General features: G+C 38.2%; 1 protein-coding gene and 1 long non-coding RNA gene across 2 annotated transcripts in view; both read left to right on the top strand.

Annotated features, from left to right (window-relative positions):
- The first annotated feature begins 4918 nt into the window (after positions 1-4918).
- The window catches only part of LOC306978672, a 247139-nt gene continuing 231863 nt past the window's right edge, over positions 4919-20194 (top strand). Inside the window, exon 1 of the long non-coding RNA XR_013793909.1 lies at positions 4919-4958. This is a non-coding gene — a long non-coding RNA (uncharacterized lncRNA). The remainder of the gene's footprint in view (positions 4959-20194) is intronic.
- pgs1 (phosphatidylglycerophosphate synthase 1) overlaps positions 15787-20194 on the top strand; it is a 46515-nt gene continuing 42107 nt past the window's right edge. Inside the window, exon 1 of the mRNA XM_079577194.1 lies at positions 15787-15965. Coding sequence (XP_079433320.1) covers positions 15832-15965 — 134 coding nt within the window. The 5' untranslated portion in view covers positions 15787-15831. The remainder of the gene's footprint in view (positions 15966-20194) is intronic.

Raw genomic sequence — 20194 nt, 5'->3', positions numbered from 1 at the left:
AATTTTGCAGGCTATGTTCACTTAAGCCAAAAAGTTAAAATAAATAAGTAAATAAACACAATTTTACAGTGTCACAAAAGAAATTCACAAGTTAATATTTTATCTTGGGATAAATGATCAATTACTTTTTATCATTTTATCTCATCTGTTATCTTAATGCGCAGCAGTTTCTTGCTCAACTTGAAGATGATCAAATCTTCACAGCAGCGTTACCGTAAGTGAGGGACAACGGATGGAAATGGGCCCAAAGCCACAATCCAGTGTGGCTTGTTTACATGCATGAGTCCCATGTATGTTCATTGTCCTGACAAAATAAACACAATTATTGTTTTTTTTTGTCTCGTTTTTGTTGCTTTTTCATCATGTTTTTTGTCGCTCTTTTGTTGTTTCTTTATTGTCACTTTTTCATGTTATAGTCTTGATTTTGTCGTGTTTTCATCACATTTTTGAAGCGTGTTTTTGTCATGTTTTTTCACGTTTTTGTCTCGTTTTTGTGGGTTTTTGTTGCTTTATCCTCATGCTTTTTTGTCGCTCTTTTGATGCTTTTTTATTACATTTTTGTCCTATTTATGTTGCGCTTTTTTTCTCGTGATTTTGTCGTGTTTTTGTCACATTTTTGTCTCATTTTTGATGCATTTTTATCCTCGTGTTCGTCGCTATTTGATGCTTTTTTGCTGCACATTCTACACTTTTGTCACATCTTTGAAGCTTATTTTTTGTCACGTCTTTGTTGTGTTTGTGTCTCGTTTTTGGCGCTCTTTTGTTGCATTTTTTTTCTTCACTTTTTTCATGATTTTGTCGTGTTTTCATCACATTTTTGAAGCATGTTTTTTGTCATGTTTTTTCATGTTTTTGTTACTTTTTGTCTTGTTTTTGTTGCTTTATTATCGTCCTTTTTTTGTCGCTCTTTTGTTGCTTTTTTGCCATTTTTGTCACATTTTTGTTGCACTTTTTTCTCGTGATTTTGTCGTATTTTTGTCACATTTTTGTCGCATTTTTATCCTCGTGTTCGTCGCCATTTGATGCTTTTTTGCTGCACATTCTACACTTTTGTCACATCTTTGAAGCTTATTTTTTGTCACGTCTTTGTCGTGTTTGTATCTCGTTTTTGTGGGGTTTTAGTTTCTTTTTCATCACATTTTTTTTTTGCTTCTTTTTTATTTTTTGTCCATTTTTTTATGCTTTTTTTGTGCCATTTTCATCACATTTTTGTCGCTTTACGGCCCCTTTTTTCCCCGCATTTTAGTCTCGATTTTGCGTGTTTTCGTCCCACTTTCATCGCTATTTGTCGCCTTTTTCGATTCGGGTAAAGCCAAACTGCAGAAAAACGTGCTCGGCTTTCAGCTTAGACGGTTAAAGTCGACTCGTGTGAACTCGGTGCCGTTGCCCTCGAGTCAACAACATCCCCCACAAACAAAGTCTATTCCTCTCTGTCGTAAAAAACGCGCTATTTTTTGCTCCGAGAACAACTCTTGCATCAATTGTCAACACGAGCGACTGACTGTGTGTGTGTGTGTGTGTGTGTGTGTGTGTGTGTGTGTGTGTGTGTGTGTGTGTGTGTGCGTTTAGCTCCGCCCCCCTCTCGCGAGCGAAATGCCAAGAATTTAGAGCTCCCCCCCTCGGTGTGAGTGTGTGGGGAAGGTTATTGGAGGTGGCTTCCCAGGCGCGTGTGTGTGCGTCGTGGAGAGCCCGATGTTCGTAAGGCACCGCCCCCTCCCGTTCATGGCTCTTTCCAGTAAACACAGGCGTACGGGAAAGGAGAGAGAGAGAGGGGGGAGAGAGAGAGAGAGAGAGAGAGAGGGAGGGAGGGAGAGGGAGAGAGAGAGAGAGACAGAGAGAGACTGCCAATAAATAATCATCCACAACGTGACCTTTTTGCCGCCGCGCGTTTCCTGGTAACTGCGCCGCTGCGATTCTCGACAAAGGTGAAAAAGTTAAAAGCTCGACATATGGACAGAATAAAAAAAAAACAGCACGGTTTTTTTTTTATTATTAGAGGAGAGGAAATCAGCAGCAAGAGGGGAAAGAAAAAGGGGGCTAGTGTTAAAAGGAGCTGCAGATTGTTGGTGCAAATAGGACTGTAGCGCGCAATTATTAGCCTGAATGGTAGAAGATTGGAATTATGAATGAGATGGCAAGATGTCCCTGTAGTATGAAGTAGCTAGTCTTGTTGTGGTGTAGTTGTATCGGTAAAATCCACACTATTCGCTGCTTATTGTGCCTTTTTTAAATCCATTCACGCCGTTTTTATTGTTTTTTTGCTATATGTTGATTATTTTATGGCAGCCGACATTTAGCTCGGTCCGGCTTTTGGACATTGCGACCCCCGTGTCGATCCGAAATGCTCTCGGGGCCCCCCAATCACAATAACTTACTCTATTCAAAGGAATCGTATTATTATTTTTTAGGGATGCACCGATACCACATTTTCTAAAACCGATACGAGTACTTTGATTTAAGTACTCGCCGATACCGAATACCGATACGAGTACGAGGCATTTTCTTCAACGTTCTTGCTTTTTTCACAGCAGCAGCAGTTGATTTACTCATGTACATCTCCTTAAGTAAAGTAGGCCACACATTTAGGAGCAGTTATATTAGAATCGTGCTGATGCCATTTATTTATATTTTTTTTATTTTTATTGCACTGTCCATCATAGACAGAAAAGCCCATGTCCTAAAGCTCCCAATGCCTGAACTTTATTCATGTATGTGTTTTTTATTTAACAATAGTGTTGAGATGTTACTTAAATGGTCTCTTTTCGTCTTTACTTCAGCTCCTGTAGATTTTCTCGTGTGTTTGTAGTAACTTAGCGAGTAGCTACAGCGTTGTCATTGTTCTGCTGCAGCTCATTTCCCTCAATATAAACATGCTGTATGTCTTTAGTTTGGATTTTCTGAGGACTTTATAGTCACTGGGTTAGTTTTTCAGATGAATAAACCCCTGGACATAAAACGGCGTCAGAATGGCCAAAACTGCTATCCACGAGTTAGCATCGTTAGCCTGTATGTTGTAAACACTGCAGACGCTGCAGCACTGACAACATTTAGCTCTGGTTAAATCCAGCTCAGACTCTGGTTTAGAGAGCGCAGTCTGTAATAAAGTCAGCTCTATGTGGATTATTGTGTTTACACTAAACAATTCTCCAGTTTGTTGCTTCTTCTCTCCTCAGCTGAGAGTTGCCTCGTAGGTGCGCCAAATGGTATCGGTTCCTGGTATCGGGACCTCATCAATGAGTACGAGTATGAGTACAAGCATGTGGTATCGGCCCCTTTTATTTTACAACTAAAACTACACTAAAAGCAACATAACGCAATGATTGTAGGCTAAAAACGGGTTTAAAGTATATAATTTTGTAGGGGCCCTCTGTAGTGCCTCTGAGGCCCCCCAGGTGACCCCGGACGCCATTTTGCAAACCATTGTTTAACCTCACTTTTTCGTCAAAATTTTCGATTTTTTTTTGTGTCAAATTCTTATCACTTTTTTGTCATTTTTTTGTCACTTTTTCGTAAATTTTTTCTCAATTTTTCGTCAATTTTTCTCACTTTTTTTGTCAATTTTTTGTCCATTTTTGTTGTATTTTTGTCAATTTTTTGCACATTTTTTGGCCCTTTTTCGTCCATTTTTTCTCACTTTTTTCACATTTTCATCCTTGTTTTTGTCTGTTTTGTTGCTATTTTCACACCTTTTGTTCCAGAAGCTTTTGGATTGGGGTAAAGCTGGAGAAAATGTGCTTGGTTCAGGTGGGATTTAAGGGGTTAAAGCAGAACTAAGTAACTCATGCCCCTAGAGGCCATAAGCGCCACTGCAGGTGTCGTAGCACGTTTTTTTACTCATGAATTGTCCGTGAGAGTAAATACTACGCTGACAGAAAAGACAAAGGGACAGAGGGATATTGTTCATCCAATCACACAATGAAGATCATTTTTTCCACTCAAACATGGTTGTAAATACTGTTTAAGTGACGCTAGCCCACAGTTAGCTTTGCCCGTTAGCCTGTTAGCTTCTTCTCCGTGATTCCATTGTGTATTGCGCTTCCGGGTCAGAGCGGGGAAAGTTGCAGTTGTTGTTTTTTTTTGGACAGAGACACTTGTATTACCCCCAGAGGGCCCACAGAAAGGATTTATTAAGGTAAACAAGTTCTTTAGTTCTGCTTTAAAGCGATTGCGCCATAACTTAATCAGCATCACGTGATTAAATCTTCCCGTTTTCTGAAGGACGGTCTGCTGGGAAAACGAGGGCAGCTTGTGACATAAATTAGGGTTAGACGCAAGGATGTGGTTAACCTCTCTCATTGTTTGTTTTTATTACAAACAATGAAAGAGGAAGCCACTAAATTAAAATGTTAGGTGTGTCCAAACTCATTCCTAACTTTCTAAGGAGGCTGCAAGTTCATGGCATTGATACAAATACTTTCTATTGAGATAATGTGTTTTTCCCAATGTTTCACTCCACTTATAGGAGAAAATTGTGTATATAGCGCCTTTAATGTTATAAGGTTAATTACATATTTCAAACAAACCAGCCCACAGTAACCTCAGCTTCATGTTGGGCAGTAAAGTGAATGTTACCACGTGATATTAATTGACGAATTAGGAGCGATTTATGGCACAGTAAAATAAACTAAATATCCTCTGCCTATCTTTATTGTGTGCCCTTAAAGTGCATCCTTAATCAGTTTAGTGATAGTTGTAATGAAAATAACAGTTGGTATGAATTGGACATTGACCATTGGGACAAAATATTGTGTTCTGCAATATATCGCGATACTTTTTGCCGTAAAACCAAGTATCGTTAATGTATCTCAGTACTTTAATGAAATATGTTTGAAGAATGAATTGAAGTTAAAGGGATGTTTCAGGATTTTTGACATAGATCGTCATTTCATGCAGTCCTTATAGTTGGAAGAGTTAAGCGGTGCTAGGCTAGTGCTAGGCTAGTGCTAGGCTAGTGCTAGGTTAGGCATTTTTTCTCTTTTTAGCCATTTTCTGGTAGAATATGAACTTATTTATCACATACAAATAAAGTCAAGTCTAAATGGATCTTTTTCCACAGCAGATTGTTCAGTAGAAGCGAAAAAACGGCCGTCGTAGCTAGCATTAGCACGATGCTAACATGTAGCATCATATTAGCATTCTCCATTATTTATGTATTTATACTTTAGCGTTTGGATGGGTATTTTCTCACAGCGAATTGTTCAGTCGAAGTGAAAAAAAAACGGCAGTTGGAGCTAGTGCTAGCTAGCCGTTAGCATTAGCCGTTATTCATGTATTTATGGGCTGTTGAACCACTTTGCTCCTCCCCATGTCTTGTGTCTTTATTTAGTAGAAATCTATATCAATAATTCAGCGTTTGTCAAAGTAGTTTTTGAGTAAATACAGAAAGTTTAGATTTTTCTCCAAGTTGTTTTCCCCCTTAACTGTTTTCAAACGTGACCATATATGGGCGATCCCAGAGACGCCGTCTGTATCTATATGGCAACGTTTGGAGGACGACCCCGTGATTTTGATGAGGTTTTTAATGCAGGCTACTAGTTACCATAGACATGTTCTAGCCTAGCACTAGCCTAGCACTAGCCTAGCGCCACTAAACTCTTCAAATATAAGGACTGCATGAATAAATAAACATAAATCTCCATAAATCAACAACATAACTATAGGAAAATGAAGCCCTATGTCAAAAACAGTATTGCTTACGTATACTTTGTTTTTCTATCACTCCTGTAGCTTGTTTCTCTTGCATAAACAACACAACACATCGCTATTATCTTATTGTGGACTTGTTTATTTTACTGCCTTTGTGTTTTATTCATCGCCTCCGTGAATCACTTCCCTGCACCTCGCGGAAGTCGCAAAGCTCCGCACAAAGAAGTTTTAATGTCTAAAGAAACAAATAGATCAGGGGAAGCGATCCTCAGTGAGTCCTTTTTATCGTCTCAGCTGTGATTAACCAAACCGTACAGGCCGAAATTAAAAGTAATCATTAACGGCACATTCAGCTCGATGTTTATTTTATGAATCGTAATTGCCGACTAATTTAATAACGTTAATTGCTGCCGGGAGTAATGGCCGCGTTGTTAAATATTTATGAAGAGAGGGGTATGTCCGCGGAGTCGGAGGCTGTTAATCTGTCCGCAGCCTTCGATATGTTGACATAGTGTTTTATAGTATTAGTTTAAGTAATCAGGCGCGTAATGAACTGGGATTATAAAAGGTACACACGGATTTTAACCTCTTAGCCCTCACATGGACCCAGCACAGTTTCCACAGTTTGGCTTTACCCAAATCTGAAAGTTATTGAAAAACAAGCATCTGAATAGAGACAAAAACGAGACTTCAACGATGAAAATACAACAAGAATGTGACGAAAAAGTGTCAAAAAGTGACAAAAATGAGATTTAAAAAAGATAAAAATGCAACGAAAAAGTGACAAAAATGAGATTAAAGAAAAAATAAAAATGTGTCAAAAAAGTGTCAAAAATGCGACAAAAAAGTGTCAAAAATGCGCTAAAAAAAGAAAAAAATTACAAAAATGTGATGAAAAAAGGACAAAAATCCAAAGAAAAATGTGACAAAAATGTGACAAAAATGTGACGAAAAATTGACAAAAATGTGATTAAAATTTTACAAAAAATTGACAAAAATGTGATGAAAAAGTGCCGAAAATGTGATGAAAAAAGGACAAAAATCCCCCAAAAAATGTGACAAAAATGTGATGAAAAATTGACAAAAATGTGATGAAAATTCTACAAAAAATTTACAAAATTGTGACGAAATAGTGACAAAAAATGCAACAAAAAAGTGACAAAAATGCAACAAAAAAGTGACAAAATTGGAACAAAAAAGTGACCAAAAAAAATGACGAAAATGTGACGAAAAAAAGGACAAAAATCCAAAGAAAAATGTCACAAAAATGTGATGAAAATTCTACAAAAAATTTACAAAACTGTGATGAAAAAGTGACAAAAAATAGAGAAAATAGTGACAAAAAATGCAACAAAAAAGTGACAAAAGTGCAACAAAAAAGTGACAAAAATGGAACAAAAAAGTGACAAAAATGGAACAAAAAAGTGACAAAAATTAGACGAAAGAGTGACAAAAATGCGGCAAAAAAGTGTCACTTTTACCCAATGCACTGCAGAAAGTTTTCTCAAAGTAATTCTTGAAATAAGTAAATTTCTCCTCGATTTGAGTAAATCATTGAAATACTTCTTGAAAGATTGACACTTCGAGGAAAAAACATGAGAAAAACGAACTTATTTCCTAATTTAAAGGCACTACACTTGGGTTTTTTCCAAGTGGTGAATTGGAGTTTTGTCCTTCTTTAGTTCAATGTAAACTCAGACATTTAAGTTCTAATTATAAAGCCTTTGTATCAACATCATGAACTCTCAGGTTAGTTTTCGAGCAAATGCAAAAAAATAATCAGATAAATGACTTCTTATTTGCTCCATAACAATGTCCTTCCTTGTGGTCAGAGGGGCTGGCCAGTGGCGCATTTTGGCAGCCACATGTACGTCAGCGTGCCTCAGTTTTAATGGCAAACCACAAACCAAAAACTCGTCAAGCAACAGAAAACTTGATTTAAACAGATTTAAGAGAGAAAAGAGCACTTACTTCCTCACGGTCGGACCTGCACAGACTGGTGAGAGCAAAACATTGTGCAGTGGCAGCGAAAGGGCCGTAATTAAGAGGAAATAAAAGGGGACAAAAGCTAAACCGGAATGTCTAACAGGCAGCAGGAAGAGAACGCTGTAGTAGAACGAGAATGACAGTTGTTGTTAGTTAAACGGACAAACAGGTATTTACACACCTTTGATTACAGCTGTCATTAAGCTCCTAACGTCCTGTACTGTGTGGAGGCAAAACAACAACTTCCTCCAGATCAAACTGAGATCATTGTCTTTGACTGATGAAAACAAAGAGTCACTTTGAGGCTCTCACTGGGACACACAAAAACATGTCCTCAGATCTGAATTATAACCTATTATAACCTTAAACAAGCACATTTACACCGGAGCTATACCCAAATCTAAAAGCTGACAGCCTATAGGCCAGTTTAACGCCTCATTTGAAAGCTCAGACCTACAAAACTCATTTAAACTGTTCTTTTTCATTGCTTTTTTGTCACTTTGTTGTCATATTTCTGTTATTCTTTTGTGGCATTTTGATCACTTTTTTGTCATATTTTTGTCATATTTTCGTTACTTTTTCATAATTTTTTTGTCATATTTTTGTCACTTTTTTGTCATATTTTTGTCACATTTTGATCAAATTTTTGTCACTTTTCATCACTTTTTTGTCACGTTTTCCATCACTTTTTTGTCATATTTTTGTCACTTTTTCATCACTTTTTTGTCATATTTTTGTCACTTTTTCCATCACTTTTTTGTCATATTTTTGTCACTTTTTTGTCATATTTTTATCATATTTTTGTCACATTTTGATCACATTTTTGTCACATTTTTGTCATTTTTTCATCACTTTTTTGTCAAATTTTGTCACATTTTTCCATCACTTTTTTGTCACATTTTTGTCACTTTTTCATCACATTTTTGTCACTTTTTACATCACTTTTTTGTCATATTTTTGTCACTTGTTTGTCATATTTTTTATCACATTTTTGTCACATTTTTGTCACATTTTTGTCACATTTTTGTCACTTTTTCATCACATTTTTGTCACTTTTTCCATCACATTTTTGTCACATTTTTGTCACTTTTTTGTCATATTATTTATCATATTTTGTCACATTTTTGTCACTTTTTCCATCACTTTTTTGTCATATTTTTGTCACTTTTTTGTCATATTTTTTGTCATATTTTTGTCACATTTTTGTCACTTTTTGTCACTTTTTCATCACTTTTTTGTCATATTTTTGTCACTTTTTTGTCATATTTTTATCATATTTTTGTCACATTTTTATCACATTTTTATCACTTTTTCATCACTTTTTCAACACTTTTTCAACGCCTTTTCATCAAACCTTTGTCACTTTTTGGACATTTAACTTCCGCCTGGGCCCTTTAGAACCTTTCACCTCTGACAGCACCACATGGCCTCAAGTCAAACTGAATGTTTTTTAATGGCCAAATACTATTCAGTCTTAAAGAGTCTAATTTAGGGCAATTCATTCACATGTTCCGCTCTGATTCTCTCTCTGTCTCATTAACACGTACAAGCGCTTTTTAAATTCATACATTTGTTTATTATTCCATCATCCTGCATCGCACACACAACACGCTCATTCATCCTGCTGCAACGAAGCGAAACACTCTCAATTTTCTTCCTATACTCGATGTAACCTTTTTTTACGTGCTCAACGTTTGGGTAAAAACACGTCCCGGACCCACATTGTCATGTACAGTCTGGGCGCGTCTGGATGCTGTTGATGGAAACAAAATCACGAAGCATGAAGTGGAACGGAAACATGTTTTGAAGACGCACAGTCAACCTGAAGTCACGAGATCCGGCAAAAGCGGTGGCGAAGATAAGACGGATCTGTTTACAAACGGCAGGTGAGTGAGGCGCGGCGTGCCGTGGACGGATACGATGACAGTGTGAGCGTTACTGGAAACCAAAATCAAACGTTCAGCTTGGGGGAGAGTCGGCAGTTTACAGGGAAATGACTTGGCCATGAATTCAGTTGAACAGCAAACAGTGGAATTAATTAATATAATAAAGATTTAAATAGGGGACTCCAACCATAATTTCAGTCTTAAAGCAGAACTATGTAGCTCATGCCCCTAGAGGCCATAAGCGCCACTGCAGGTGTCGTAGCAAGTTGCAGTTTTTTACTCATTAATTGTCCGTGAGAGTAAATACTACGCTGACAGGAAAGACAAAGGGATATTGTTCATCCAATTATTTTTGTCACACTTTTGTCACTTTTTTCATCACTTTTTTGTCATATTTTTGTCACTTTTTTGTCATATTTTTATCATATTTTTGTCACATTTTGATCACATTTTTGTCACATTTTTGTCACATTTTTGTCACATTTTTATGATATTTTTTTCACATTGTGATCACATTTTTGTCACTTTTTCCATCACTTTTTTGTCATTTTTTGTCATATTTTTATCACCTTTTTGTCACATTTTTGTCACTTTTTCATCACTTTTTTGTCACATTTTTGTCACTTTTTCATCACTTTTTCGTCATATTTTTGTCACTTTTTTGTCATATTTTTATCAAATTTTGTCATATTTTGATCACATTTTTGTCACTTTTTCATCACTTTTTTGTCATATTTTTGTCACTTTTTTGTCACATTTTTATCATATTTTTGTCATATTTTGATCACATTTTTGTCACTTTTTTGTCACATTTTTATCATATTTTTGTCACATTTTGATCACATTTTTGTCACTTTTTCATCACATTTTTGTCATATTTTTGTCACTTTTTTGTCACATTTTTATCATATTTTTGTCACATTTTCCATCACTTTTTTGTCATATTTTTTTCACTTTTTCATCACTTTTTTGTCATATTTTTGTCACTTTTTTGTCATATTTTTATCACCTTTTTGTCATATTTTTGTCACTTTTTTGTCATATTTTTATAATATTTTTGTCACTTTTTTGTCATATTTTTATCACATTTTTGTCACTTTTTTGTCACTTTTTCATCACTTTTTTGTCACTTTTCCATCACTTTTTTGTCATATTCTTGTCATTTTTTGTCACTTTTTTGTCATATTTTTATCATATTTTTGTCACTTTTTTGTCATATTTTTATCACCTTTTTGTCACTTTTTCATCACTTTTTTGTCATATTCTTGTCATTTTTTTGTCATATTTTTATCACATTTTTGTCACATTTTTTTCATCACTTCTGTCGTAGCATGTTGCAGTTTTTTACTCATTAATTGTCCGTGAGAGTAAATACTACACTGACAGAAAAGACGAAGGGACAGAGGGATATTGTACATCCAATTTCACAATGGAGATCATTTTTTTCACTCAAACTTGGCTGTAAATACTGTTTAAGTGGTGCTAGCCCGCAGTTAGCTTTGCCCGTTAGCCCATTAGCTTCTTCTTCGTGATTCCATTAGTGTGTATGGCGCCTCCGACCCGGTGCAGGGAAAGTTGCAATTCTGGTTTTCTGGCCAGAGACACCAGGGAGAGATGAAAGATCCTCCAATCATCCCATTAACACTTGTATCACCCCCAGAGGGACAAAGAAAAGGATTTATTAAGGTAAACACGTTACTTAGTGCTGCTTTAAAGGAACAGGCCACCATTTTTTCATACTGAAAAACTTCCCTGAGCTTAGTGCTTAATTTGTAAATTTGTAGTTTCAGGAACACTTTTGGTCTGGCCCCTTAGAGGAGAGGAGGAGAGGCTAAATGCTAACAACATGATTTGCGTGACTGAGGGCACGCACAAAGACCAGACAGGTACACATCAACTCATCTAAGCTCAGGTAAGTACATATCTCAGTATGGAGAAACGGTGGCCTGTTCCTTTAAAGCAGGGGTGTCCAAAGTGCAAAGCAACTAACCTAGTTGTTTCTAACCTAACTAACCAATAAAATGTGAGACAGAGCTGGCATGGAGGATGATCACAGGAAGTGATCAAAACTAAAGCAGGTAAACTAAACCTTCTGTCTTACTAAAAGAACTATAATAGGCTAAGAAGACAGTATGAACCTTTTACAAAGAGCTGGCACGAAGGTTTTAAGCCTAAATTACGGTGTGGGGCACATTTTAAACCTCTACTTGTCAAAGGTTTTGTGGCACTAACCACCGATCTATGGCCCTTCACCCCGTGTACGCTTCAATATGTGGCCCCCCATGAAAAAGTTTGGACACCCCTGCTTTAAAGGCAAATCTAATACTTTTATCATAATGTCTTGTCAAAAAGGTGCAATATGCAACTTTAAAGGGGCTAGATGCACGTTAGCCATTTTATACTCACTACTGCCACCTCAGGTCTTATGCGTAACTGCAGCTTCTTCATTAAGCTCGTGCATGACGGCACTTCAGACCCGAAGCAACAACTTTTTGAGTGACAGTGCAGGATTTTAGAGGCAGTTCGCTCCAGAATTAATCGTTTGGAATGTTTTTTACTGCGGACAGACCCTCTCTCCAAAAAAAACCTACAAAACAATTGTTCCTGGATCGTTGTAGAGACCTCTGACCACTCACACAGCCGCTGGGGTCACCACAAGGCAAAATACGCACAAATATAAATTTTTTCCACAGAAAAAGTTGCAGAATGTACCTTTAATGCTTATTCAACAACTATTTATGTAGAAAAGACAATATTTTGCATTATATTTTACAAGTCTAAGTCATATTTAAGTTTCGGCTTGTCCTCCCAGGGTGATTGTGGGTCCCGACACCAAACCACTGCCCTCGACCAGTGGTTCTATGTCTTCAGGAACCACCATTACCCTACAGGGAAACAATTTAAGTCACATTTAAAGTCATCATTTGTTGCACCACACGATTGAGTTATGACACGTGGACAAAGCTAACGTTTAGATGACATTGTAAAGCTTCAGAGCAAACATAACTGTCCACTTAATACTAATAGTTGTGTCACAATTTCAATAAAGTTCAGCAAAAAGATTCAAAAATATGGGAAAAGATTTGAGCCCATTGTTTCCGGGACATGAAGACTCTGGTACGAAGGATGTGCTGTGAATGCAATGAGATAATAAGGGGGAGCATTAGCATTCACGTCATGTTTGATACTCGCAGAGTGAATTAAATCACGAGTGTACGGCGTGTGTTTGCTCTTTGTAAATGTAATAATAATTTAATCACATTAGTTTTGAACTCCTCTGCACAGCACGTACTGCTCTGAACATAATCATCAGAGTCTGGGGCTTTGACAACAATGGCCGCCAATGCCAAACGTAGAGGATTTACTGTTCATCAAAGACGGTATTTACTGAGCTGATTTTCACTTGTTTTTGGGGTGATTGTAGCTTTTTGTCACGGTGTCGGCGTGTTTTTGTCACATTTTTCTCATGTTTTGTTGTTTTTTTTTCATTACTTTTTTGTGGCTTTGTCGTCATGGTTTCGTCACATTTTTTGTTGTGTTTTTGTCACGTTTTTGTGGCTTTTTTTCCTCCGTTTGAATTTGGCCTGTTCACCACAACTGCCTCTAAAATCCTGCACTGTCACTCAAGAAGTTGTTGCTTTGGGTCCGAAGGTCCTGCACGAGCTTAATACAGAGACTGCAGTTACATGTATGGCCTGAGGTGGCAGTAGTGAGTATAAAAATGGCCAACTTGCATCTAGTCCCTTAACCTCTTAACTCCCGCCTTAACCCAACACATTTAGTGTGGAATTACCTAAATGTAAAAGCTTCTTGACTACAACTTACAGACTATAGGCCAGGGTTACGCCTCATTTGAAAGCTAAGACCTACAAAACGCTCAAGCTTCTTTCTCATTATGATCGTCAGGGTTTTGTTGCTTTTTTGACATATTTTGATCACATTTCTGTGGCTTGATCACAGTTACATTACACTAAATAAGCAATGAAAATGTGACAAAAATATGGCAAAAATGTGACAAACATTTTGCAAAAAATTGACAAAAAATTGACAAAAAAATTACAAAAATGTGGCAAAAGCAAGTGACAATATGTGGTAAAAATGTGGCAAAACAGCAATGAAAACTTGATTAAAAAAAACACAGCAAATACAACTAAAACCTGATAACAAATGAGGCAGTAGCTTAGCTTAGCTTTCAAATGAGGCGTCACACTGGTCAAAAAGATGTAAGATCTCCAGTCGAGAAGCTTTTAGATTTGGGTTAAACTGGAGAAAATGTGCCCAGTTAAGGTGGTTGTGAAGGGGATAGAGGAGAAAAGTGAGAGGCCAGTCCGGTGGCCCTAGAGCCAGTGGCTCCTCTGTGCTCTTCCAGAATGGACATATGACCAGTCCGCCCCTGACTGGGACTGAAAAACGGCCCTGGACTCTGACCCAAGCCTGGCCCAAGTTAGTATAAATGCAGCACTTCCACAAAGACATAGTTTACCCTCTTACCACCCGCCTTAACCGAGAGCATTTTCTCCAGTTCTGCTTTACCCAAATCTAAAAGCAACTGGAAAGCAACGGTGTAACGCTTAATTTGAAAGCTAGGCCTAGAAAACTGATGCATTTTTGTCACTTTTTTTTGTCACTTTTTATTCCTTTTCCATCGATTTTTTCATTGTTATTTCGTCATGTTTTCGTCACTTTTTTGTTGCTTTTCACCCTCGTTTTCGTCGCTATTTCAATGCTTCTCTTTTAAGTTTTTAGATTTGGGTAAAGCTCGGTTAAGGTGGGGGGTAAGAGGTTGAGAAAATTGAGAGGCCAGACCGGCGGCCCGAGAGCCAGCGGCCCTTCTGTGCTCCTCCAGAATGGACATATGGCCAGTCCGCCCCTGGTTAGTGTATTTAATCAGGCTCTTGCCCCTTTCAAGGTTGACATTCAGGGCTGCCACATTTACTTTGCTTCAACTCCAGCTTTGCTCCTGTCTCAGAGTTTGTGTCTCTGGCCTCACAGTAAGTGAGAAACACATAGTTATTTTAGTCAGCTGCTCATTTACACCCATTCAAAATCAGACATATTTAGTTTCTCTCTCCTGTGGCTGTTTGTGCCGAGGACACAGAGTCTGAACCAGAGAAGTCTCACATATTCCAGGAATGGGTCGACCAAACAACAAGTTTACATCTACATTATTTTATTTTTTAGGAATTTTTTGCTCCCAAATTTTTTAAATTTTTTATGTGGTCCTCTCATGACGCTTTTCTTTAATTTTGTTAGACATGACGCAGTTTAAAGGGGGGGTATTATGCAAAATCGACTTTTTCAAGCTTTACATCATGTTATTATGTCATTCCCTCATTAAAAACATGCCTGAAGTGTTGCCTTGGCACATTCACGTATTTCTGAGTCATCTGTAAAAACTCTGATGGCGGCCATTTTAGGGATAGGTTTTCCCTGAGTCCTCCTAGGAATGCCCCCACCTCCTGGAGACGCCCCCGAGCTTTCGTCACCAGCCGAGTAATAATAATACAATACATTTTATTTGTATAGCGCTTTTCAAGACACTCAAAGACGCTTTACAGAAAACAAGAATACAATCACACATAAAATTAGCACATTAACCAACCACTGCTCCTCAGCAGAACCCCCTCCCCACTGATGCCACAGACAGCGTGTGGAGGGGGCGTGTCGGAAAGAGTCAGATGTTCTTAAAGAGACAGAGGCCTATTTCAAGACATTCACTACAGCCATTTTGAGAGAGCAATTTTATACAAGGCAGTTATTCTAATGTACTGCATTTACAGACCAACAGAAGGTCTGGTCATCATTGTAGTGTGATATAGACTGGTGCTATGTGACTGAAAAAAGCATAATACCCCCTCTTTAACTTTTTTATCTGGTCCTCTCATGATGCTTTTCTTTAATTTCATTAGACATGACACAGTTTAATATAAAAGGGTTACACGACTCACATGTGTCATGTATTGTCATGTTTTGATGGATTTTGATGACAAGTACTTTTTATCAGGTGTATTATCTTGGGTAAAAATCACCCGGCGTTAGTGAAGGTGTTCTGAATTTGAGCGATCGTGTTCTAGGTTTTTAATAGAACTTTTTTTTTTTTATTGATGCTAAAATATTAAACTAAAAAATAAAAAACAAAACAAAAAAACAACGACTATTTTAAACCTAATTAAGATCCATCGATTTTAAAACAATACACTGTCAATAATTTGATTCAATATTCCCCACAATCCTCTCTGTTTCTCCTTCACTGTCGTGTCCCCGCGTTGTCAATAAAGTTGTGTTCAAATCCCCCGGAAGCAGCGCTGCAGCAATGGCGGCTCCCGTGTCCTGGCGGCGGCTGCTGAACTCCGTGTACTCCGCGTACTCCGTGTCCTCTCCGGCCGTGACGGGGGTCTTCAGCCGAATCACCGACCGCCTCTTCAGGGCCAGGGACCGGGGAGGAGGGTAAGAGCCGCACCGGGGCCTGACAGCGAGGTTTACGGGTCTGTGCGATCGGGAAACGTCCGCGGCATGTCCCAAAACAAACACGGAGGAGGCGGAGCGCGAGGTGGGGATGCCCTCGCTCTGCTCCTGCAAAGTGACAGTGCAGGACGGTTATGCAACTCCAGCTCCAAGTGACGGGGATAACACGGTGTTCTAGTCCAATTTAACCAAAGAGTCCGCTCCAATTGTTGCGTAAAATGTCCTGGTTGTGTTTTAAATGTTGCCTTCTTGACATGGTTTGAAGAAAATACCCTGTTTTATCTTTCATTATCACTTACTAATGCACATAACCAATGGTAAATAATAAATATGGCTCATTGTCAGTCCTGCAGAAGTAGAGACTGACACACATTTGCATAATATTGTAATAATGTCTGTAATATTGTAATAATGTCCATTATACTGTAATAATGTCCATAATAGAGCTCCACAGTCCCGCCTCCTCTCTGGTCTGGAAGTAAAACTCCCCTTGCTTTGAGACCGTATTGATTTGGAATAAAGTCTCTAACTCCGTAACTACGTCAGCTTGGGCTGAATCCAGCTTTGTGGTTATAAAGCGACCGCAGAGTCAGATGCAGGTGAAAAAAGCATGTATGAGATCGATCTAGTCTAGGAAAAAATGCAATTTAACTGCGAGCCTTCGTCCTAGAACTACATTACCCAGAATGCTGGTTAGTCCCTTGATCTACTACGAGGCTTTTGATTGGTGGAGCTTCACGTTCCCACACGTGTTTATTTATTGTAATTTAGACAACATATTATAAACAATTTATTTAAACCTAATGCCGGCAGATAGTTGACGTTTTATCCAAGTCTAACACTGATAGTAAGAAAAAATGTCAGATGGATCAAAAAAATGTTCCCAACGATCCAATTAAACGAACCACCGATCATTTTTATTCCCATTAGCAGGATTCAGATTGTTTAATAGTGAAATAATATAGAACTTTTGTCCGCAAAGTAACAGAAACTCGCCGTGTTTGCTGAAAACCTGGTTGCCTTGACCAGCGGGTGCGATGTCGCAATGGTTCTTGGGATATGGAGTTTCTATAGTCAGGAAGTGAATGATGTCACAGCCTTGTACCTTTGCCTTTTCTTCAACATTATGCCTTCTTTTTCGATTGAAATGAAACATTTTATGGTCACGAATTGCTACATAGCTAAATTAGCTTTTGCGGTGATGTTAAACTCTTAATATTTGAATCTTTGGAAAATCGACAGTCGTGTAGACGGGGATTTTTTGCTCTATACTGTAATAATGTCCGACGTCCTGCATAGTTTTGGCTTGCTTTGGAAACGTTACTTCTCCTTTATTCTTCACCTGAGACGCCAGTTTCAATTTCAGTCTCTTTGGATTTCATTTGGTGAAGTTTCATTGGCAATGAAATGTCAAAGACCGAGGTTAATCCTGATGATAGTAGGTCTTAAAGAGACACATTACAGACCATGGAGGATGTTCGTGATCGACTTGTGCTGGATTTGAAAGTCATGTCTCACCAACAGTGCAAAATGTTACTAAAATGATAAATACTTTATATTTAGAGGAGAGGTGTGAACACATTTGAGCCACTTTGTTCTGCTTTTCAGTGCTCTTACTCTCTAGCAGTGGTTCCTGAACTTGGTAGGTCGTCCGCGTCCTCCAGAACCCCCCACTCTAAGATATAGTTAAAGCTTATGTTGTAATTTCAGGTACAAGGTATTTGAAGGAAAGATAGACGTAATTATTATTGTGGATTGGGTAGAGTGTCGTAAGTAGTAGCAGTGGTCTGATTTGGTATGGCTACGACTGGTTTATTAAAGGGATATTTCAGGATTTTTGACATAGGGCCTCATTTCCTAGTTATCCAGAGTGTTGCTGATTTCTGGAGATTTTTCTGATTCATGCAGTTCTTATATTTGGAGAGTTTCGTGGCGCTAGGCTAGTGCACGTCTATGGTATCAGCTAGCCTGCATTAAAAACAGTCTGACCCGCTCCACAGAGCACCTGAGGCAAATCACTTAAAACACCAGACTAACCATATAAATGTCTGTGTCCATTGAGTAATTTTAATCATTTTGCATTTAAAAGACCTTGTATTTGAGCAGCATCAGCTTCGTGCTTGTATAAGCCAGTGTTTCCCAACCAGGGGTACTCGAGGACCTAGCAGGAGCTATTTGGAACTATTTCGGATTGAAAGAAATGGGGGAATTGAACATCGTTTTTTACAAGAAAAGCTATATTTTGCAGTAAAATGTGTTGCTTTGGGAGAATTTTAGTTTTATTTTGACCACAACAGTGTCCTTTTTCTTACAAATACCACTTTTAAGTAATAACTTTCTAAATATCTGCAACACTCTTGAGGTAGGGGGGTACATGGATGACCACTGAAAGGCCCAAGGGGTACGCAAGATAATAAAGGTTGGGAACCACTGGTATAAGCTACGCAGCAGCGGAGTGATCTGCTAGAAAGTAGTCCCTCAAAATGCGGTCATTCATGTGATGCAAGGTCAGTTATATTCCAAACATTATTCTATCGACATGGCGTGATGGCTCAGGTAAGAACATATCTCAGTATGTCAAAATGGTGGCCTGTTCCTTTAAAGTGCTGCGTTTGGATTCACAATGACCCAAAAGTGCCGCTCTCGGGCCGAAAGTCCATTTAGGTCGACTTAACTAGAGCCTGTGTGAAAACGGCCTGAAACACAACACATAAAATAGCAATGAAAAAGACCTGGACTCGTATATTAGCGTCACTAAATCTAAGAATCTCTCCTGCTCCTGCTCTTCATGCATTTGTTCCGTTTAACACGAGCTGATACAGAGGAAATCCTGTGTGAAAAAGGTTTTGCTTTTGATTCAACAAACCCAGTGTAGATTATCAAACCATAAAACTGAAAATATGAGAACATGCAAACTCCCTGACACGGGACCCTCTGGTTTCATCATGAGCGCCTTAAAGGGATATTTCAGGATTTTTGACATAGGGCCTCATTTCCTAGTTATCCAGAGTGTTGTTGATTTCTGGAGATATTTTTTTTTTTTGTAATTCATGCAGTCCTTATATTTGAAGAGCTTAGAGGCGCTAGGCTAATGCAAGGCTAGCGCATGTCTATGGTATCAGCTAGCCTGCATTAAAAACAGTCTGACCCGCTCCACAGAGCACCTGAGGCAAATCACTTATAACACCAGACTAACCATATAAATGTCTGTGTTCATAGAATCATTTTTGGAATAAAACTGTCACATGAATTACCGCATTTTGAGGGACTATTTTCTAGCAGATCACTCCGCCGCTGTTCTAAGTTCTTTTAAATGCAAAACAGTTGTAATTATTCTATTTTTATATGGTTAGTCTGGTGTTATAAGTGATTTGCCTCAGGTTCACTGTGGAGCGGGTCAGACTGTTTTTAATGCAGGCTAGCTGATACCATAGAAATGCACTAGCCTTGCACTAGCCTAGCGCCACGAAACTCTTCATACATAAGAACTGCATGAATTTAATCTCCACAAATCAGCAACACTCTGGATATGTAACTAGGAAATATGTCAAAAATCCTGAAATATCCCTTTAACAGATTTGCGTAACTAATCACATGATCCAGTCGCGTCACGGAAAGAATCTGTTCTCGCTTTGTCACTTTTTCTGGTTTCGATTGGAAAATATTTGAGCTTAACCGCCTTTGCGCTTGAAGAACTTTCTCGAACTCGTTGGTTGATTGGCGATAATTGCGAGTCGTTGCATTCCTGCGGCAGGTCATTCAACTTTTTAAAAATATCACGACGGGAAACGTCTCAATGGCAGCACTGATTGACTTTGGAGATTTGTGCCAAGAAAAACCAAAACAATGCCAAGCCATACCGAGAAACTGACAGGCGTGATCGCGGATCAGAGGCACTTATGGTAACGCTGATGTGGAGATTTGATCATCTTCAAGTTGAGCAAGAAACTGTTGCGTGTTAAGATAACAGATGAGATAAAATGATAAACAGTAATTGATCATTTATCCCAAGGTAAAATATTAACTTGTGAATTTCTTTTGTGACACTGTAAAATTGTGTTTATTTATTTTAACATTTAACATTTTGGCTTAAGTGAACATAACCTGCAAAATTGACTTTTAGAGTCAATTTAACCCCTGACCTCCCACCTGAACCGAGCACGTTTTCTCCAGTTTGGCTTTACCCCAATCCAAAAGCTTCTGGAAAAAGG

Source organism: Gobius niger (assembly GCF_951799975.1).
Source record: "Gobius niger genome assembly, chromosome: 19".
Lineage (NCBI taxonomy): Eukaryota > Metazoa > Chordata > Actinopteri > Gobiiformes > Gobiidae > Gobius > Gobius niger.
Note: the sequence above shows the minus strand (reverse complement) of the source record. Positions and strands in the feature narration are given on the sequence as shown.